The 23,475-nt window shown below is 36.0% G+C and overlaps 1 protein-coding gene across 6 annotated transcripts in view; it reads left to right on the forward strand.

Annotated features, from left to right (window-relative positions):
- Tmem232 (transmembrane protein 232) overlaps window positions 1-23,475 on the forward strand; it is a 224,949-nt gene that overhangs the window by 6,022 nt on the left and 195,452 nt on the right. Inside the window, exons 2-5 of one of the 6 annotated variants that reach the window (XM_005382170.1) lie at window positions 4,749-4,894; window positions 5,821-5,959; window positions 17,753-17,864; window positions 22,052-22,181. In XM_005382170.1, the coding sequence (XP_005382227.1) occupies window positions 22,069-22,181 (113 nt within the window). In that variant the 5' untranslated portion in view covers window positions 4,749-4,894; window positions 5,821-5,959; window positions 17,753-17,864; window positions 22,052-22,068. Of the gene's footprint in view, window positions 1-4,748; window positions 4,895-4,920; window positions 5,111-5,820; window positions 5,960-17,752; window positions 17,865-22,051; window positions 22,182-23,475 lie in introns of those variants that run through there. The other 5 variants (XM_005382171.1, XM_005382169.1, XM_013513023.1 and 2 more) reach the window with 5 other exon arrangements.

Below are 23,475 nucleotides of genomic sequence, written 5' to 3' on the forward strand. Positions count from 1 at the left end.
GATGATGAATGTTGTAAAAAAAAAAAAAAAACAAAAAAAACAAAAAAAAAACATTGGTACAGTAAATACCTTGGCCATATCTTTTCCCTGAAGTTCACTTTTGATGTCAGTTTTTCCCCCTGGAAAATCAGTTCTAATTTGCTGCAATATTACAGACTACTTTGAAAGAAGGCAGTAAAGATATTGGTAAATGCAACACAAACATCTTAAAATCTTGCTTTTTCTGCTTCTGCCTCTAATGTACTTTCATAAGGGAAATGGGCCAGTGTAATATTGCAGTTTTGTTTTTCAGGGTAAGGGATGAAACCTAGGGATTCATGAATGCTAAAGCAGCTCTTCACCACAGATACAGCTTCACCACTGAGCTATATCTGCACTCCATTTGAGTTTTAATTCCCTTTCCTTTCTCTTATTGACTGATAAAATTTTCAGATACTGTTCCATTTATTCCTTTAAGAGCATTAAAGTACTAGCAAAAAATTTACATGTTTGGCAGCATAAATACAGAATATGAACAATTTACCAATTAAATTATATACTCCTTGATTAATCTAAACCAATACCATAAAACTTCAAAAATAGCAAAAAATGTAATCTAAACACTGTTAAATTATGAAATAAATATTAAGTTGTATGTACCCATTCAAAACAATTAGTACTTTTATCGCTGTATCTTTTTCCTGAAGTTCACTTTTGATGTCAGTTTTTCCCCCTGGAAAATCAATTCTAATTTGCTGCAATATTACAGACTAGTTTGAAAGAAGGCAGTAAAGATATTGGTAAGCTTGATTACAAGTAGGACAAAGTGCGGTAAAATTTGTGATCTAAGAAAATTGGAGAAGTGAGGTTTATAGTTTGAGAACTATGATTAAAATATAACATATATTTTGTTTTGTTTTCTTTTGTTTGTTTTGAGGCAGATCTTGCTTTGTAGTTCAGGCTGGCCTTGAACTCACAGCACTTCTTTTGCGTCAGCCTCCTTAGTGCTGAGGTTACAGTTATGTACCAATATGCCTTGCAAAATATAATACATATTTTAAGTTATTTAGTTTTGTAACAACTTCATCTCTTTTGCAATTTTTTAATAAGCACTCACTCTATAGATTTCTTTACAAAAAATGCAGATAAATGCTATGGAAAAGAGTGACTCAGAGTGCTGACGAAACCTTGAGGGGTGGCATCTAAGTTATTCTGAAGAAGGTCGTGGTTGGTGTTAGAAGGCTTCCAGGATGAGATGGCGACCAAGATGAATGCATTAGTTAGAGTTCCTCCCATAGAAAATAACAGAAACTCATTCTACTCTTTTAAGTGGCAAATTTATGGAAAAGATAACCCAAGTTTAAATGGTTGAGAGAAGGCTGGAAAATGGATAGGAACCAATGATACTCTAGAGGACCAAGAAGTAGCAGGTGCCACAATTGTCTCTGCAGGAAAATATGATAATGGTGTTATCATTGCTTGGGGCATGGTTAGTGCTACTTTTATCTTGGTATCATTTGCTCAAAATCCTGGACTAGTGCACATCTACATGACCAAGCCTAGGTCCTAATCTCACACAGTGGCCTCAGCGTCTTAAGGTGGACTCATCTGCCTAGTGTGGTGGAGGATGGGAAACATGTCCCATTCAGATTACATAGGGGATTCCTCCAACAGCATGGGAGGAGGATGGATGACTTTGCAGCCAAAATGATTAACACACATCTTGTGTTTGTGTCTTGATATAGGAACGTTTCTCTGGTGTGTGGTGTTAGGGAGCAAGGGGCAGTGGGTGTTTGTGTCTGTGACTGATAGAACTTGAATTGAAGGGCAAGTATAATTTCAGACAGAGAAAGGGCAGATATGGATTTGTACAGTAAGCAGATTTAAAATAAATGGTATGAGAAAAGCATGGAGTTCCAGCTGTCCGGTTTTAAAAAAGAAACAAAGTGAGGCAAGCAGGCAGTTCTGTGTGTGAAATGTATGCCATCTGAAGGGGTTAGGGAAATTTTGCCATGCTAATTTTCGTAATTCCCAATTAAAGGCTATTTCACACTATAGAAATGATCCCTGAAAGTATAGCCTTAATGGCTATTTCAGTATTTAAAATTTTTAACAAAGTGTCAGATTTGACTTTTTGAAACTTCATTCTTTAAAGGGGGAGTGAAAAGAAATAAGATGTGTTATGTATGTCAACTCCCTAAGGTGAATGTAATCATATGTGCAGCAAACATGCACTAATAAACATAAAAAACACTTAACAAATCACCGTAGGTGATTGATTAAAAGAAAGGGCAAGTATAACTTTGTTGTTATTTAATTTTTCTTTAAAGTTCCTATTTTTTTTGTTGTTGTTTAGTACTTACAGGTCTAATAATGGTTGAACACCTTAATTCTAGTACTATACCAATATTATCATAAAGTTATTATTATTTCTCAGCTATGTGAAGTGGTGCATACCTGTAATCCCTGCACTTGGGAGGCTGAGGCAAGATTGTCATGAGTTCAAGGCCAACCTTGAACATATAGTGAGTTCAAGGTCAGCCTGCAGAATGAGACCCTGTCTCAAAAACAAAAAAATTTTAAAATAAAATTTTAAAAATACAGTATTATTTCTCATTTTAAGTTTTAATCTCTCTTAAATTTATTCTTACTATAATATGAGACAGGTTTTTTTTTTTTGTCTTTTTGGAACAGGGTTTCACTGTACAGTTTAGGCTGGCCTTTGACTCTCTTTGTAGCCCAGGCTGGCCTTGAAATCACAGCAATCCTCCTGCCTTAGCCTCCTGAGGGCTGATGAGATAGTGTTTTGAAATGCTTTGCCTTCCAAATTGTGGTCAAACTCTACCATTTTTCCCCATTGAACTTTATCATACATAAATTGCTATGCTTTTCCTGCACTTTGTTTTATTCTGATAACATTAAAATTTAAAAGCTATTACAGTAAGTTTTAATGTGTAGTAAGCCCACACTTCCTTCCCTTGCTTCTTTCTTTTCGTACTATTCTGGGTTACTATGCCATTTATCTGTCTATGTGATCTTTAAAACTATTCATGCTTCAGACCTACTGCTCTAAAACACATACACCACCCAGAATTCTCTTTCTCTCCCTCTCTCTCTAAAATTTGAAATGTATTCCCATACAATGCATTATGTTAACTTTAAGAACTTATTTTAAAAATTCTACAAAATGTTTCCTTGAAGAATTCATCAGATGCTGAAACCAAATTTAATTTTAAGTGTTCTAATGTAAAAATATGTTATATATTTCTGTTTGTTGAAATCTGTCATGTAGTGTATAGAATGAGTTGAGGGTCTAATTGATTTCTCTTACCCCACTCCACAATAAAGGAACTCCTTTAGTTTACTCCCCTTCTTGAAAACTGAAGAAATGTCCCCATTTTTCTCACATGTCATTATTTTAACCTGGATTATAAAAGCTGTAAACATAGCAGTCTTTCAGTTTTTTCCATTTCATTTTTGCAATGGGAAAATTAATTTTTTTGATGTATCTAGTTTCATGCCTTAAAACCAGTTGTTTCCAGTAATAACTTCTACATATTTGACTTTATTTGATTAGTTTTAAGTGATCTACTCTTTGGGCAGTTTATTCTGAGCAATTTCTGAGTAATTTGAAGTGTAGCAGAACTGGGAGAAGGATTTGTCAGCTCTCTCTGTATAATTATGTCCTATTGACTTCTTTGTAGAAATTATTTACAGCTAGTTTGTTCTCTAAATGCACTATGAATTCAACTAATTTTTATATGATAAGGTAGAATTATTCAGCCCACCATCTTTTCATTCTTTAGGATAATCTACCAAACATTGTATGTTTTATGCTTTTAACATTTTCCTCAGGTCTCTTGAAATTACAAACCCATCCAACGATTTTTAAGTAACTCAGTTTTCTCCTTCTTTTTTCTTTTGAATATAGAGACTACTCTTACTCTTTATTTAATGGCTTAGGTCTTTTTAAAAGTCAGTTTTCTTCCACCACCGCTAATTCTTACAACTCACTAGCTTTTTGTTCTTTTTTATCTCCGTGTGGTGCTCTCTGAGAAACGGTATATCTTTTATATTCTTCCTCTGTGTTGTATTCCTAACTCGATAACTTACTAATGTATTAGGAAGGGTGAGTTTCAGAGAATCCTGGGTTCAGATATGATTTAATACCACAGCGTACTCAAAAAAGACTTACCTCGCGCTTATTGTAAACACAAAAACTCAAAACGGATTCATTTCTAGTTCAGATCAGTTCGATTCTTCCGAAGTTATTTTTAGGGCTATTTCATAGGACAATCTCTACACTGGCTTTGAGTTTAACCAGAAATACGCCTCTCCGTCCTTCTATATAGCAAAGCACTAGTGAACATTTGCGGAATGCATGAAGTCCCTCGCCTGATTAAGCACAGGATTTGCTTCCCACTGGCCACAGAGCGCTTTCTGAGGCTTTCTTCTGCGTTTAAATTCGCCCCCGGGTGGTCGGGAGGTGGCTGAGAACACTGGCGGCTCCAGAGTTCCTAAATAAATTAACGAACAGCAGTTTGACTCATAGACAGAGCTACCTTCGTTTGAGAAGCGTTCTGTTGTTTTTGTTTAGATTTAATTTCGTTGTCCAGCGCAGTCTTTGGAGGCGGCGTTAGGACCTTAGGAAACGCTAGGGCGCCGCGGGCCACTGCCCCCGCGCAGGCCGGGCGCGCAGAGCAGGCAGCGTTATTTGAAAGGACCGCCTTGCAAAGCCCATGAAGGTCTTTCACACGCTTTCTTTGCAGACTGCGCGCAAACTGGAGTTCGGGAGGGCAGTGGAATTTCACTTCCAGGTCTTGAGTGGCTAAACCCTGCTCACGAGACCCTGAAGGCGCAAAGAGCGACTCCCAACGCGTCCTTAGCAACCAGCGGCGTCCCGGCGGCCGGCGGGGTGAGTAGCTGCCAGGACCCAGGAACCACTTCTGATGATTTGCGAACGCAAGTGGTTGCCACGATCACTATCCCACAGCAAACAGGAGACAGAAAGAAACACCTGGCCTCCTTTCTCAGGGCTCCAAACTTTTAGGAAACTTCTAGTCATGCCATAAGCAAGTTCACCTTCCTGGTAGCGTCCTGCGCAGGTGATCTGTCCTGGAACAGCAACCAGGTCATTGGATATGGGAAGTCGTTTGCTGGGAAGATTGAAGGAAGTGGGAAATTTTCTCCTTTGTCCTGGGTCATCCCTAATTCAGAGGCTTGCATGCCTTGCTGGTCAATTTTTATGTCCTTCTGTAGCTGGGAAAAATGCACTTTTTTATGGATACACCTCTTTTTAAAAATTTTTTTTAGATCTCACTGTGTAGTTCAAGGTGACCTTGAGTTCACTAAGAGTTCAAAGGCTGGTGGTCTTCCTGCCTCAGCCTCTGGGGTGCTGGGATTACAAGTGTGCACCACTATGCCTGGCTTGTGCACAACTTTTATGGACTTTGAAGAGAAAGTTCAAAAATGGAGTACAGTGTGTGTGTGTGTGTGGGGGGAGGGTAATGAAATAAAAGTGCTTTTAAAAGCAATTCATGTAAGAGAAGTTCCAGGTAATCAATTAGGGAAACTTTCTAGAAGAAGATAAGGCTGTGGTAGGAGTTTTATTTACCTTATCTGCGTGTCTGAATGGGTCCTTTTAGTGGTGTTCAAATTGCCTTTTGCTCCTTAGGGTTATAGTCTAAATATTATATTCCTTAATGTATGTTGCCTGTCCATTAGCTTGATATAATTTTAATATTATCTAGTTTTGTCCTTTAAAATATACATTCCAAAATTGTTTTAATTGGAGCCTTGAAAATGCACTGAGTTAAAATTAAAACTTTTTTTTTCTTAAAGTTAAGGGTCTCTACCAGGTTGCAGATGAACTGCTGAGCTCCTAGTCAGCTTGTCACAGCCGCTTCCAGAGCTAGAATACACCCCTTCAAAGTGGAAATATTCATTGTTTTGATGCTCTACCACAGTCTTAAACTGCAAGGTGAGATTGGATTTTTATTTCCTTAAAAACCATTCTGCACGAACCATTATGACCTTTATCAGTAATGTGCATTTGTATTGGCAGACTCCTTTTCAGAATCATTCATTGTCATGACTAATTTGCTAAATGTTCTTCTCTTGAGCTTTATTGTCCATCAGAGCTCCCAGAATAGTGTTTGGTTACAGCATGTCCTTAATAAATAGTTTGGGCTCTCAATTAATTAACATTTTCTAAATGTGTCACACATATGATTCCAGGAGATGATGTTTTGCAAGTTTCTGACAAGCAAGGCGAGCAAGTTTCTGAATTAGGGAGCGCTCCAGACAAGGGAATTTAGAGGGAAGCAAATGGCCTCCATACATAGCAGTAAGAACATTTTCCATTTCCTCTGCTCAGGAAATTTGGTAAATCATGCTGTTATTTAAAAAGATTCCCAGTGCACATAGAGGTACTGTCAAACCTTACAATATTCCAAACTGACCTGTGTCGCTTTGTTCAATCCGGTTTCCCCAATTTAGTACTTTATAACGTGTATTTTTAAAGTAATTTTTTCTCAAGAAACTGTATTCCACAGTACACATTTTGGGAATTAATGTTCCAGAATCCGTACTTTTTATTTTTGCTATGTTTCCATAAAATCAAATGAATTAATTTCCTTGAAACATTTTTTTACTGGTTCAATAAGATGCCAAAGGACATAAATCTTTTGAAAGCAACTATATCATATTAGCAAATTACTTTATTTTGATTACTTTGAATTATATCTTCAACAGTAATGTGATAAATCAGCACTATCTTTATTGTTAGCATTACTAGCTTTTTACTGCACAATGGCAAGATTTTGTTGGAACCATCATTTTAGCATTATATCTACTGTGTAGCAGATGTTTTATAACTGGAGAATGGATAAATGTGAAAATCATTGATTTTCCTTTTGGAATATCTTTCTGCAGAAGGCCAATTAAATGATTTTAATAGCAGTCTACCAGAAAAGTGATAAGAACCTAAATTCCGGAAGTGGCTCTTAAGTGATGTTAGATTTCTGATATAGAACAGGTGGGATTTGCTTACTGATTGTTTTGGGCAGTTATAGAGAGCTTGTATTTGAAGACAACAGCATGGTCAATAGCATGGGAATGGATGGTATCAAGTCCCAACAGCTGCACGTGTGATGATAAAGGCGCTCCAGCCACAGGGCTGATGCGAGTATCAAGATATAATCTATATGAAAGTACCTTATAGACTACAAATCCCATGCACGAGTTATTATTATTAATTGTAGAAGAGTGCCAGAAGAAATACGTTTAAAGCAGATTTTTCAGGAAGATAAAAGGACATCCTAGGACTGTATCTGAATGTAATTGAAACTGAAGTCTAATAGATGAACTAAACAGGGATTTATTTTCGAAAAGGTAAAAATGTAGGCACGTCAGAGTTTGTATGATTGCTCTCAGTGCTAGCTGGCTTTGTGTTCCATGATGTTTGCATGTGATTTTTGCCTTCCTGATCTCTCCAGACAGCAAGATGACTACTTTGTAGCATTTTGTGTCATCTGGGGAGGTGGGAGAAATAGGAAGGGACAAAGAAGAAGGTGCTGTGCTTTTGTAAGGAGAACAAACTTAACCAAAATTCCCCATCAGACTTTAGTGAGAACTGCAAGTTTCAAAGGAAGTTTCAAAAGTAGTGTTTTTGGTCAAGAACATAGGTTTTCCATTGGGTGTATGTGGTGGTGCATGCCTGTAATCCCAGCACTTGGGAGGCTGAGGCAGGAGGATCATTGTGAGTTCGAGACCGGCCTGAGCTACAAAGTAAGCTCAAGGCCAGCCTGAACTGCATAGCGAGACCCCGGCTCAAAAAAAGAAAATAAAAAAAGAGCATTGGTTTTCCAAACAAAATTAGTATTGCTTTAATGAAGCAGAAGAAAAGTGAATATTGGACGCAAAACTAGCAATATCTGCTACAATGGGTATAGATGATAATGTAGATTGAGACACCTAGGTAACAGTTTACTAATAATTAACATTTTATACAGATTTAAGATTTAAAAAAATATCTTCTCATTTAATGTCAATTTGATCCCCATAATATCCCTTGGTGACAATGATAGCCTTAGTTGGCCTCAAAACTTGAACAATATGTGATCAAGGTACTAATACAGAAGAAGCAAGGATTTATAGTTAAGCTGTGTTTCTGGTTGGTCTAACACTTTAAAAACAAATGCTGCCACAACTCACACAAGAGGAATTTGACAGTCTGAATAGGTCTCTGTCTATTAAAGAAATTGAATCGATGATTAATACCCTTCCAAGCAGAAAACACGAGGCCCAAAAAGGTTCAGTGGGGCAATTCTACCAAACATTTAAAGAAGAAATTATAGAAACTTCCTAAAAATTTTTTAGAGAAAAGTAGAAAAAAGTACTTTTTAATTCATTGTATGAGGTTGGCTTTATTTTAATATCAAAATTAGACAAAAACATTGCAGGAAAAGGAAACTGCAGACCATTATCTCTTAGGTCTATGCAGACATAGGTGTAAACATCTTAAACAAAATATGAGCTAAATGAATTCAACAGCATATGAAAAGAATTAACTCAGTGTCTAATACTGCTTCTACATTTGTTGTGCTCCACAAACGTGCAGACAAGTAAACAAACGAATACATTTATAAAAATCACTTTGCTGTGGTAACCAGCATCCAGAATGTCTCCCAGTGATCTTTGCCTCTTGATATTCACGCCCTTTTGTAGTAGCTCGTCCCGTTGAATCATGGACCGACTGTTTCACCAACAAAATACAGTTGCAGTAAAGTAATAACTTAGGATATACAAGGCTGGGTGTAAAAGTTTTCATTTTGGCTTCTTGGGTTGTCCTCTCTGAGAAGCCAGCGTCTATACTCAAGATCTCAGGCAGTAGGGAGAACACAGGACGAGGAAGCAAGGTCTGTCCCCATCATCCAGCATCGTCTGGCCAACCATGTAACTGAACAACTTTGGAAAGTGGTCCTTCCAAACCCCATTCAAATCTTAGATGATTAAAATCCCTAGGTAGCATTTGACTGAAGCTACAGCTGCTATTTGACCGAAACTTTGTGAGAAATCCTGTCCAGCCAAGCTGGTAAGACATTCCTAATCCAAGAAAACCATGACAATGGCAAATTATTATTATTTTAAAGTAGTAAGTTTTCAATGACTTAGTATATAAATTAAATACTGAATACAACATCCAATAATAAGATTAACTATTTTTTCAAAGATTTGAGGGTGCCATGAGAAACGAATTTCACCTTATAAGAACTTTCACTTGTTTCACATCCTCTTCTCTCATCCTATTTTCATGTCCACTCTACTCCATCCTATTCTACTCCGAGCTTTTGCAATGTATCATAGACTCCATACCCTTGTCAGGAAACGTCCGCTCTATCATACCTCCCTCTTCTTGGGCTGGTTTTGCTAAGGTATGTTGGAATGAATAAAATGATCTTTCTTATCTAGTCTTAAACTGTTTTCTATTCAGAGCTCCAGCATATAAAACAGGTACAAATGAAGCTTCTCTGGTGAAACAGGCTTTGGAAACAAACCTCATACTCCTAACTTTCAAGACATTACTGCATACAGATGTACATAACACATAACACACCAACTCACTGTAATCACAGTCTATGAGTCATCTCAAAGGAATGAATATGGTCTGAAATTAAATATTGTAGATCAATATTTCTTATGGTGGGAGAGCTTGTGCTGTTGTCATCTTGAGAGAAGTGATTTTTCTCATGTAGTACTCTTCCAGAATTGGAGAAATGCATTTACCAACTCTGGACACTGAATGCTTTTCATCATGAGCCTAGATGTTTTGACAGACACATCTCTGTGCATCTCCAGATGTCACTTAGCAGGCAGAACTACCCCTGGTGTCAGAACCACTTCTTAAACCACAAAAAGAGTTTCGTTTCTACAGCAGCCAGACTATTAAAGAACTAAATGCCAGAATGACATTTTATTGATGTTGCACAAAATTGATTATTGTTTTCTTGTAATATCATATATTTATATTGACCATACAAGACCATCTCATCTTTTTACCTGGAGTAGGTTATTTATTACATTATAGTCTATCTTTTAATTGCAACTTTGGGAGTGATTTCATGTAGTTTTACCAGTAATAACTGATTCTCCCGCAGCTCATTTGTTTTTAAGCTTATAGGCATGGAAAATTGTGGCTCTGAGCATTATTTTAAGAAAATTGTAGGGGCTGGGGATTTAGCTCAGCAGCAAAGTGCCTGCCTGGCAAGTGCAAGGTTGTGAGTTTGATTCCTGGTACTGGAAGAAGAAGAAGAAGAAGAACAACAACAACAACAAAAAAAAAACAACAAAAAAAAGAAAATTGTGGCACACTTGTCAAGTGAACAAATATGATTTATGACACAAATTTTTCTCACTCTATCTCTACTGTCTTGCCTACTTTTTTGCCAATTTAAAATTTAATTTCCCCTTTATTTTTGAAATTTATCTTTAAGACTTGAGCACATGTTAATGTGTTGTGGTATACTAATAGTAGGAAGTATAGAACAGCACAAAAAGCACCGAGTCTGGACTCTTGTCCAGAAAGTGTGTGATTTTATCTGAAGCACTTTGGAAAAACTAAATTTAATTGAAAGCAAGCTGTTCTATATGTGAGGTTGGGTCAATCGTTAATTTGGATGAAAATAAATGTAGCGAAGTAAAAAATAATAATCTTAAAACAGCACCAAAATAACTTAATGAACTTCCACAGAGAGTTCCACGAGTCGTGACCCATTATGCATCTTTTCCCAGCTTGACTGAAAGTAACCACGGCTATGTGCCGTCTGACTAGGAAAACGGGACTCCTTCTTCCCCAGAGCTCTCAATCGAGGGCATTGCATTTTGGCAGGTAGGCAGTCAGCCAGACTGTGTAGTCCCACCAAAGCCCGTGTAGAAGAAGCTAAATTTTTGGCAGTGTGCTTAAAAATTAGGGGCTCTCTTTCTTTCCACAGCCCACATCTATAGGAAGGAGGCTGTACACTTTGTTCAATCAGTGAAAATGACAGTTGTCCCAATTTCCTTCTCTCCAGCTCATGATAGTACAGAGGTTTCATATCAGGAGAGGCAGGCCAAGAAAATCAGAAGCTACTGCCCTGATCAGCTACTAAAGCAATGGCTTGGAGATTTTGCTTTGAGGCCAAAGCAAGAAAACTGTTGTGAAGCTCTGCCTGAAAAGAACTAACTTTAATTTGCTCAGAATGGTCAAGCCTAATGTTTCTCCTGAAAATTACAGCTCCTCTTAATTAAGAGCAACAAACGAAACCATAAATCATCTGGCCTAAGCTCTTCTGGAGTTAGAGCAAACTTTAAAAATTGACTTCAAAACTACCTCTGCCTGAATTTAATTGTGTTGGAATGCTGAGAAATTTTTGCTGCAGGGCATTTTTAAAAGCAATAGAGTGATGAGCTCATAATTAGCAGAGACTAATGGGCTGGATGTAATACAAAATGAGGCAATATTTTAACAGAGAGAAGAAGGGAAGACGAAGAGAGCCTTGCCAGGTCCACCGTCCTCTTAGGATAAGTATGTGTGTGCCCAAGGCTGTGCTCTCTGAAGAGTACCGTCACAGGCTTCACACTGTAGGAAAATAGAGTTTACTAACATACCCTAGTCAAGTCAAAAAAACAGTGAAAACAAAAACAAGCATCAGAGATGGAGGAAAACGATCTCTATCTAGAACTGCTGCAATATATTGCCTCAAATAACCAGTTTTCAGCTAAAAAAAGACATTCAAAGAACCAGGACGGTATGACTCATAATTAGGAAAGGAAGAAAACTCATCCTATGAAATGGAGCAGATGTCAGGTTTAACACATAAAACCTTTGAGTGTCCATTATAAACGTATCTAGATAATGAAAGAAAATCAGGTTTAAAGGAGCAAAAGAGGATAGTAACATAACTTCTCACCAAATAGAAAGTACTAATAAAAAAATTTGCACACATATATCTTTATATGTAAAGATATATAATATTAATAGCACAAAAATATAATATATAATATATATAATAGCACAAAAATTTATCAAAGACTTCATTTATTGGTTCATTTTAAAACATTAGTGAGGGCCATATATTGTGCTAAGTAGTTATTAATGTTGATTAATCCTTACAGACCCAAGTGTTAGCAACACTTAGTCATTAAACTAGTAAGGAAGTGTTTCTCTGGTTACCTATACTACTTTTTTTGAATAGTAACACACAGACATACCTTCCATACATCATGGATACTGGCCTGTGGTGATGACTGCCCCACTTATTCCGCACCATTGGTGCCCTAAGCATAGCCGGTTGGTGCTTACTGTCCTCAAGACTTGTTCTTCTACAATATGGCACCAGTGCAGAGCTCTTTCACCAGGTTTAGGCCTAAGGTTTATATCAGATAATACCTTAGAAGATTCATCAAGGTACTTGTGAGCAGAATTTTTTCCACAAATATATTCACATAATTTACACCACAAAGCTTCTTAAATTTCTATGGCCAATCTTCTGAATATTCATACTCATATCCACTGTTTAGTTTTTCTTGGTTATTTCTATTTAGTTTAGCAAGTCACATATCAACCATTTCCTCTTATTCAGATAGCGTTTTTTAAAAAGATTATTTATACATCTATTGGTTATTTCCGTTACTTTTCACAGGGTTGCTTGTGTTTCTTGGTCATTTCCATCCAAAAATTTGTTTTTCTTTAGTTCAGGGAACTCTTTCTTCATTATTTCTTTGATTGCTGCCTTTTCTGTAATTCTTCTACTTTTTCTGGATGACCTGAAGATTTTGACATAGGTATGGCTAAAAAAAAGAAGAAAAAAACCAAAAGAACAACTAAAGTTCTTCATATTATTTGGTGGGTTTGGACTGAAAAATTTTTATTATTTATTACTCTTACATTTTAAGTATTTTGCTTATTAGCTAAAGAGATTTAAAGTCCTTGAGCTCAAGGCCAAAATAGGCAACTTAAAAGAAAGATGTAAAATGTGTCATATAAATATACGTTCGACTACTCCTTTAGTTCTTGCCACACACATAGTGTGATAATGATCAAATTTTTCCTTATGTGTTTCCCCCTCAAAATCACTTGTAGTCTTATTATGGACTTCATGTTCAAATGTGATATTATTGTTCTTCAGGCCAATCTTTTTCTCTAGATTAGGGTATCTTAAGAGAATGCACCATATTTTAATTACCTTTGTTTCTTTTAAATGTAGGAATCTCAAACATCGTGAATACTTTCATCAACCAAATTGAATTTCCTAAATGAGAACTACTTAAAATGAATAATGTAGATACTTTTGGTACTACTAAGTGTATAATGATTACAAATGTTCTTTTATTTTTGGTTTGTGGGGTGTGTGTGTGTATGTATGTTTTTTTTTTTTAATGTATATTGAAGGTTGCAAATAAATTACTGGAACACAACATAAACCCCATATAAGAATTCATGGACAATTACATCCACTTTTGTGATTCCTTTACAAAGCATTTATCATGTTAACAGTTTGCATCAAAGCCAAATGGCTTCCTATGGTGAATAAAAGAGATTGAAGATATTTAACTAAGTGTCTCAGAACAAGGCTTTGTCATGTTAGCATCAGTTCATTGCCTCTTTCCTGAATAAATGAGTAAATAAGTGATTGATAGGAGATGAATGGAAATAGTTCCTACTTAAACTTTAATGATGTTTTAAAATTCATTTTCCTCATTGTCCAAGGCTTCTTAAATCATCTATAAACACTTTAAACATTTCAGGTTCCAGTATTTTGAACAGTGCTATTTTATATTAATTAAGGATTATATTTATGGTTATTATTTCTGGAAAAAGTGCCAGTATGTTTAGTACTATAAAGTTAAAATGCATGCAGTAGTTATAAATCATGTTGAGGAACTTAATGTGTTCAGGAAATAATATTTCTGTACTGTTGTGGTTTGGGTCGCAAATGTCTCCCCGGGGTCTCGTGATTGGAAGGTGACTGGATCATGGGGCCGCTACACTCATCAGTAGTTGATTCATCGATGAGTTTATGGCTGAATATGCTCTTGGGCTGTGGGGCCTGACAGAAGTGGGTGTCTGGGGCATGGCCTGAAAGGCTCCTCCCTTCTCTCTGTGCTTCCTGGAGGCCACCAGTGGAGACCTTTTCCTCAGCTGTGATCTACCATGCCATTTGTGCCTTGTAGCCAGGCAAACATGGACTGAATTTTTTGAAACATGAGCCAAAATAAACCTCTCCTCATTTAAGTTTTGGGTGTTCAGTATTTTGTCCCAGTGACTAGTAGTACAGGTACCTTCTTTAAATTGACAGTTTATACTCCAAGCTTCTGTTGGATATGCAGTCTCTGTTTTTATTATGCATGCTCTTTCCACGGGTTTATACAAAGGTCCTGAGTGCTTGTGGATCAAGAAATTATTGAGGACTACCTCAGGTCATTGAATCATTGTCCTATCTTAGGTTCCTTCCTGGTTTGGTGTACCCTTTCTGGGCACACAGTTATGTCAGAAGATTTTGATGCCTGTGATGTGATACTGGGTCTAGTTTTTTCAGGTGCAGTTCCTAGCCATTTTTTTGAGGAAGCTGGGAGTGTTATCACAACAGAGGAAAGAAAAGAAGGAAGCTTTCATTTGTCTACCTACCTGTGTATCTGGTTATCCATATAAGAATTGAAATTCACCCTTCTGCTGTATTATATAAAACTCACTTTTGGATAAATTAAAGACCTAAGTGTGAAAGACAAAATTATTATTTCTTTTTTATAAATGAAACACCTTAAAGCTTTTTTAACTATTTCCAGAAGGAATATGGTTTTATATTATTTTACTTTTCTATTTACACCAATATTGTAGCTTGCAGTTGGTGTTTTTAATATGTGTATGAGGTGCAATAAAAAAATACAGCATGTGTTTAAAGAAAATTTATTACAGTAAAAGATACCTTGCCTTTATTCCTCCTCAGAATGCTTCCTTGGGTTTCAAACACACTTATCCCATTGTTCTTGTTACTTTCTGCGCAGTTGTAGAGGTCCTTTTTTATGAGCCCTTTCACCCCATCACTTTTTTTGATATTAAGGATTGCACCCAGGGCCTTTGCACTGAGCTATACCACCCACTCTTCTATTTTATTTTGAGGCAGGTTCTCTCTAAGTTGCCCAGGATGGGTTTGAGTTTCTGATCCACTTGCTTCAGTCTCCTACAGTGCTGTGATTGCAGGTGTGTTCCATCACACCTGGCCTTCAAGAGTGTCTTTATTTGTGCTGTGGTGGCTGTCTTGACATCCTGAATCCATTCAAAATATTTACTTGTCACAGTCATTTTGACTTTGGGGAAGAGCTTGAAGTTGCATGGTGCCTTGTGCAGTGAATAAAGTGGATGGGGACCTGTTCCACTGGATGGCACTCAGCACCATTTGCTGTATTTTTTTTTTTTTTTTCCTCCGGTACTGGGAACCGAACTCACGACCTTGCGCTTGCCAGGCAGGCGCTTTGCCGCTGAGCTAAATCCCCAGCCCCATTTGCTGTATTTTTGGATCACATCTCATAATGCCACTCAAGAAAGAGAACTTCCAGAAATTGACATCTTACAATGGGAAGTATTTTTCTTATTTAACCCTCATGCAATGCTGCTTAGTACATATTATCATCTCCTTTTACAGACTAGAAAAGTAAAGCTTGTGTAAGGATTAGAGGAACAGCATAGAAATCTAGTACCCGTCCTTCCTGTCCACCTTCCTGCTTTAAGAGTTGACAACTTAGGTTGATAGAAAAATCTGCACACAAATGTTTATAGTAGTAGCTTTATTCATAATTGTCAAAACGTGGGAACAACCAAGATGTCCATCAGTAGATAAATGAACAAATAAAGTTATATATATAAGTTATATATATATATAATGGACTATTATATATATATTTATATTGGACTATTATCTAACACTAGAAAGAAGTGTGTTACTGATACATGAAAAAACAAGAAAAACCTTAAATACTATTACTAAGTGAAAAAAGGCAATCTTAAGAAACTACATATTATATGATTTCAACAATAAGAAATTTGGGACAAGAAAAAACTATAGCGACAGTAAAATATTCAGTAATTGTGGAGGTAATTTTCAAGTAGTGAGAATACTATGTATGATACTTCATGGATTCATGTCATACATTTTTATAACGTACACAGAACACACAACACCAAGAGGACTTTGGGTGATTATGACATATCAATGTAAGTTCATCAATTCTCATAAACAAAATTCTCCCATAGGGGATATTGATAATGACACAGACTATCCATGCATCCGGGGTAGGATGTATGTGAAAAACTTCTGTACTTTTTTCTCTGTTTTGCTCTTAACCTAAAACTGTTCCTAAACATTAAAGTCTTTAAATAATCAACCCATATGCACACATGGAACAAACATTGTTAATGTCAAACATTTTAATATGACAGATGATCTTCTTCATGATTTTAAATTTTAATCTAAATTGGATTTTAATAGTATCCACCAAATAAAATAAGGTGTTGTTATGGCTTGTGTCTAGAGGTACCCCAAAGCCTCATGCAGTCTGGAGAACCTGGCTTTTCAGAGGTGGCTGAATCTAGGTGTGAGGCTAGGATTAAGGGTTTGTGACTAGTAAGTCAGTCCACTGATTGGTTTGGCATAGCTCTGGCTAGGATTAAGGATGTGAGTGCTACACCCACCCTTGGACAGGGAGTCTGAATACAACATCAGGGACAGAAAGAGTCTTGTCTCTCCCTTTTGCTTGGTTTTGCAGTCTTCTACCCACCATGAACAGTTACCCTCTGCCATATGCCACCCTGCCTTGGAGCCAGATGATTTTAGACTGAAACCTATACAAACTGCAAGCTAAAAAACTTTCCTCCCTTAACTTTGGGTGTTAGGTATTTTGTCTCAGCAAAGAGAGAAAAGTAACTAGGACAGGAATGTATCTTGATTATGTCTGTGTTTTAATAATATCTGTAGCAAAAATTGAGCCAAACATAGGTGTGATAAGAATAGAAAACATTTTTTAAAAAAACTTTTTAATTTCAAATATTAATTTTAATGTTTAACCAATATAAAGAAAATAATGTTGTATTTCCAAACTAAAGGGCATTTCTATTTTCACCACTAGAAAACTCCTGTAAGTTCTCCTATTAAATTTAATTTAAATTATAGTTGAAGAAGGTAAAAGATTCAGGATTCATGGGCTTCTTATGTGTGAATCTTTATTTATTTACTTATTTATTTTGGTTTTTTTCCTGGTACCGGGAATCGAACTCATGACCTTGCACTTGCCAGGCAGGTGCTGTGCCACTGAGCTAAATCCCCAGCCCCTAATGAATCTTCTTTTAAGAAAAAATAAATTCTAACACTGCATCACAGTATAAAATGCTCAGGGATAACCTTGTAGATTGTACCAAGATCATCACATCAACGGTAATTGCTAGATTATGGAACATCTTCTTTTAGATTTCTATTACTACCAAAACAAATTGCCCCAAATTAGAGATTTTAATGATATTTATATACTATCTCACAATTCTGTTGCTTATAATTCCAGGCAGATTCAGATGGATTCTCAACTCAGTTTCCCAAGATTCAAATCAAGATAGAAACTGGGAAAAAAGATTTTAAAAACACAAGTGTGTAAGATCCTGATATATAAGGAACTCAAACAATCGTTAAAACAAAAACAAATAACCTGAAACTTGCTAATTGTCCTTATGTCCCTTGTCTCCTCTCAGATGGCAGTGTGGTATGATGGGTAAGCGTGCAATGTGGAAATCGACACCTTATGTAATTCCTGCACCAAAACAGAACATGTCTCTGTCATCATGTAGGTCATTTAATTTTCAGGTGATTCAGTTCTTTTATCTATGAGTAAAAATTATAATGGCATTTCCTGTTGACATTTACATTTTACATAAATGAAATTTAAAGAATGATGCTATTGCTTCATTAAATGCTACATATTTAGCAATAATATACTTTTGCTTTAGCAGTTTAAATACAAATTCCATGTGACACACTTGTGAAAGAGTAGTAGAAATTCTTTGCTTTTTATTTCTTTGAAATCATACTGTCATTGTTTAGTTTATTACTGGGGTGAGTGAGCCCCTGCAGTGAGCCCCCAGTTTCCTGAGAGGTGTGATGGCACATGCGAGAGAGAAAGAAAGAACAAGAGACAAAATGGCAGCAGGGATCCAGCATGACCAGTTATTCACAAGGAGCAAAAGGCCATGAGGCGCCTAGAACCTTGGCATTTATTGATGGAGAAGGGGATTTGAGGAAGAGATTATTGGATGACTCAGAGGGTGGAGGTGATCTTTTACTGGAAAAGATCTTGCCCTTGAGTGTTCTTTAATCTTAGTGGTTTTTGTTTTAGTCTTAGTGGGTGGGAGAGGATGACCCACCCCTAAAAAGGTAATAGGAAGTCACAAAAGGGTGATGCTGATACTATAATCCCAAGCCTCCTGTGTTATTTTTCTCTAATTGCTGAGATAAAATACCTGATGCCTAAAATTAAGGAAGGGAAGGTTTATTTAGCTCACAGTTTGTGGAGGTTTCAGTCTTTAATCAGTTGGCTCCAAGGCAGGGTGGCATGATGAGAGGCAACAGTTTAAGGCAGCAGAAGACAGCAAAAACAGCAGGAGCAAAAGGGAGGAGAGCAAACCACCCACCCTAGGGTGCGTCCTCTACACTTTAGAATGTAGAACTGCTGAGTCTCTTAGTTAAGCTTTTAAATTATAATAAATTTATGATAAAAGTTTTACCTTTGTAGCTTAGCTATATGAAACTAAAAACTAGATTGCATGTAAATTAGAGTAATTATAAAAGTAGCATGCTAAAATAATTAAATGTTTACATTTTTTTTCTGGTTTTATATGCTTTATGTTGGAAGTGAAAAGCTAATCTCAAATATCATAGACTATAAGGAGGACCTACTGCAATGCTCTAATAGTGATAATAATAATTTTTTTACTGATAAATTTAAATTTGAAGGTCTACTCAGAATATTATGAAGATTATTTTTAGAACAGGGTTAAACTTTGTTGCAAAAGTTGAAGACATTTCAGATTCAATATTTTGATTTTGGGGGAGCAGCATCACTTTTAAGTCTTGTTTTCCTTATTTATACCTAAGTGAGAAATTCCAATATCATGTTAGAAACATTTTTGCAGGCCTGCAATTTTTTTCTTCTTGGAACTATGAGATTGCTTTGTTACTGTTTTCTATTACTCTTAGTCAAAAGTAACCTGGCTTACTTACATTTCTGTCATTTCTGGGACAGAATACCTTACACCCAAGTTAAATGAGGAAGGTTTATTTAGCTCACATTTTGTAGAGGTTTCAGTCCATAATCAGCGGTCTCCACAGCAGGGTGGCACATGGCAGAGGGACAACAGTGCATGGTGATAGAAAACAGCAAAAGCAAGAACAGCAAAAAAAGAAAACAAGCCTCTTTTGAACCCTTTTATTTTATCCAGATTGGTGGGATAAGGGCAGTGTCTATCCAATCAGTGTACTGATCGAGCCATCACCCAGCCTTAATCCCAGGACTCTTAATCTCAGCATTGCACTATGAATCAATTACCAAGTCTAGATTCAGCTACTTCCAAAAAAAAACAAAACAAAACAACAACAACAAAATAACTCATCTAAAAGTGCATCAGGCTTTTGGGGGGACATCTAGACACAAACCAATACACAATCCTTGACAATAAAATACATCAAGGGATGTAAATAAAATACATCAGTGATCTCTTCTTCATAATAACAATACTATCCAAGGAGTTGTTTACAAACCAGTGTCAATTATACGCTTTTCTAGTTTTATCAAGATGAGTTGGAAACAGAGAGTAAGCATTCAGAAATGTTTACAGCAACATTTCCTCCCCTACAATCTGGGAATGTCTCTTCATCAGGATATCAAGTAACTAGCATGTCAGGCAGAAGGTACAAATTATCTACTACTAGCACCAGCAAATGTGAGGATCTCTGGGCAACACCTTCAGTGATATAAAATAATTACTCTGTAAGTGTTTGAAAGCTTGAAAATATGACTAATCATTGATAACCCTGTAAAATATTTTAGGAAACAGCTTATGTGGCTAATATAATATACACGAAGAGCACTTTGCCTTGAATTTCTCTTCAATACATTTTTTTCTCTATAGTTTTTCTTCTCAATCTATCTGACATTAAATGTTTTTCAGTAATTTATCTAATAGTATGTCTCCTTAATACTTCTGTTTCTGGACTGCATTTCTGGATTATGAAATGTGCACCATTTTATGAATGGTGGGCCTGATCTTGAAGACATTTTTCTTAGTTTCCTTACACAACTTGATTGTTTTATATGACACAATATTTCTCACATTTGCAATGCTTATTACTAGATTTATCAAGGTAACACTTTGCATCTATCTATTTTTTATTATTATTCTTTAAGCTGTGTTTAAGTGCATCTTACCATTCACTTTTGACAGGAATTGTGATCATGTTCCTGAATGCTTCTTAAGGTGGAAATGTCCAATGTGGTGATGTTAACTGCTAACGAAAACATATCACTAAAAAGATTAATCATGCTTTGGAAGAATTTTATTTTATACTAAATTTAGCTCTACTTTGAGTGAAATTCCTCCCTGTATATATTTTAGCACTGCTGCTAACTTAGAGTATGTTTGAATTACATTCTAGAGGATGTGAATTATTAGAAAGAGACCTTGCTATATATTAGCAGCAATTGATAATGACACTTTGCGTTTGAAATCCATTTTGTGATGGATATTTTACCATTGCCTTTCACATCTGCTTTCCAACCTTCTCTGCTTTGCCTGTGCCTTCTGCTTCTGGTTTGGTTTAGCTAATGGAAGCTTGGGCAGCTGATAAACAGGAGTGTGGATGGAGACTGAGCTCAGAGTTCTTATTCTCCAGTTCCTTCAGATTGGTTGCATCTCTCAGATCAATAGCAAAGCATTTAATTTTTTTTATAAGAAAAAATTTTTAATTGGATAGTTAGAAGAAAAATAGGAAAGGACTCCAGTTTAGGTTCAAAGCGGCCCACCCACAAAGGCCAGTGTTTTATTCTTTATTAGTATCTGTTTGCCGTACAGAATGTTTACATTCCTTGTGGGGAGTTGGCGTGTGTACATGACGCATCTTAATTCTCTTCATGCCCTTCCCCTCCTCTCATTTCCCCTCCCTTCCTTCAGCCACTCCATTTCAGTATATCCTGTTTCCTGGCAAGATCTCCTCTGATATAAATCATGAGTTTTTAAACTTAGTTTTATTAAAAATGGATTGCAAAATCACTAAGTATTAATATGACTACCTATTTCATTACTTGATTTTACCAGCTAAATACTCCATTAACCACAGTACCTGTTCTAGTTTTGGTTATATATTCATGAAATATGATCAGCTATTCTTCAAAAGGAAAAGAAATATGGATGAGGGCAAGCTGAGAGTGCATAATCTATATGATAAAAAGACAAGAGCCATAAACAGAAGTGAGAAGTTACCTAAAAATACCAGACATATTGGTCTAATAATGATTGCAAGCATTTATATAGTTTCCTATATTCTAACCTCTATTGTAACCAACTGACATATACTAAACTATTCTCACATGGACTCTGTGAGGAGACATTGTCCCCATTTTACAAGTGAGAAAACCCGTGCAGAGCAGTTAAGTAGACCTGTTACTCTTGTTGTATAATTTATCATCCTAGCTATTATCCTGTTCTTACAATGGTTTTGCTAATAAAAAATACTAAATTATAATAAACGTTAGACACTATATGAACAAATATGTCCGTAATAGCAACACAGCAGAAAGCATATGGGTTTTGGCAGCAAAGTTAGTCTTGATTCCCAGGTGTGTGTTTAAATTTAAATTTAAATAGTTTCCTAATAATCTGTTCTTAATCCTGATTGTCATTCTTGCTCCCTTTTTTACAAATCATGAATTTGCAGGATATATGTTATTTAGTACTGTGAGTGAATTTCTATTCTAAAATAAATTTTATATTTTTCTTCAGGTTTATGATCTGTAACCATGCCCATTAACAAATCACCTGCAGTTAATAAATTTGGAGTAATATCTTTCCCTTATGGTGAAGAAGTCTTGAAATTTAATTTTCAAAACTCAAGTAAGAGTCATAAATCAAGGTAAGTAAAAATTATATTATCAAAGTAGGAAATCCATATGCATTATGGAGAATTTGGGAAGTTCAAAAACTAAAAAAGATTAAAAATTGAAGAGGTAGAAGGGAGACTGTTAGGAAAGAGGAGGGGAATGGGGAGGTGGACCAGAGAGGGAGAAGAAGGTAATGAAAATGATTGAGGTATGTTGTGTGCATGTACAAATATGCCAAAATCTGTCAAAGTAATATGCACTACATTTTAAAATGTGAAAGAAAATTGTTAAAAGGAAAAACAAATCATGTCTCTCAAACCAAGGGTAAAAACGTTCAAGTGTCCTATTTTTTCAACAGCTTCATTCATTGTAATGTTCATCTATTTTCCAAAAGCATAGATTATACAATTACTGTATAACTTTATACAGAAATCTGTATAATTTTCCTTCTGTTTGAAATAAGCATTTTCTATACTTATATAAATTTTAATTTGCTGCAGGAATACATAAAATGCATCAGATAAAGTATTTAATAACTGCCATAGTGTGAGGAAGTTTAATATTTCTTAGTCCTTTCCTATTTTAAATTTAGTGACAACAGCAGTTTTCTGTATCTCAAATCATTTTCCTAGAGTAAATTTTCAAAACTGAATGCAAGTGCAACTTCAAAGAACTTGAAAACTTTACAACCACGGGGTGCATTTTCTCTAGTTGTTTTGTGTTATGTCCTTGCCCTAACACCATAGCAACCCATGTAAACAAAGGAGGGGCTTGTGAAGTTGTTACTGTCCCAGCCACTAGTGAGGAAAGTGAATTCATAATGAATGCATCATCCACTAACAGCAGTTTTGCTGTAAATTATATAGCATATGTAATGCATTTAATTTTATGAGGAAGACATAAGAAAAATGATCAGTGCATATGAACAGTTTGAAGGAATTATATCTTACGTCTAGTAACTCACTCAGTTTTCTTCAAATCTGCTGTGTGAATGCAATCATTATGAACTGCAAACATATACTAGTGAAAGTAAAAAAAGAAATCTGTACTAGGATCATTCTCAGCAACAGATATTTTTCTCCTCTTTAAAAAACTGATCATGAAGATAGCATTCTATCTAGCTCCCTGGTGATGAGAGAGGAGAGTGGGCTCAGTTCTGGTAGTCTTTACTTTGGATACCTCATCAGACAATATAGAGAGATTTTACGATAAGTTTCCCACACCTTGACTATCCTGGGTTCTTCCCACCACATAGTCATATAGTAAACACACACACTGCTTTTTTCTGTGAGCTCTTCATCAAGAGAAACCAGATGTTTGACCTGA

Source organism: Chinchilla lanigera, unplaced genomic scaffold, assembly GCF_000276665.1.
Source record: "Chinchilla lanigera isolate Chin_1 unplaced genomic scaffold, ChiLan1.0 scaffold00017, whole genome shotgun sequence".
Taxonomy (NCBI): Eukaryota; Metazoa; Chordata; class Mammalia; order Rodentia; family Chinchillidae; genus Chinchilla; species Chinchilla lanigera.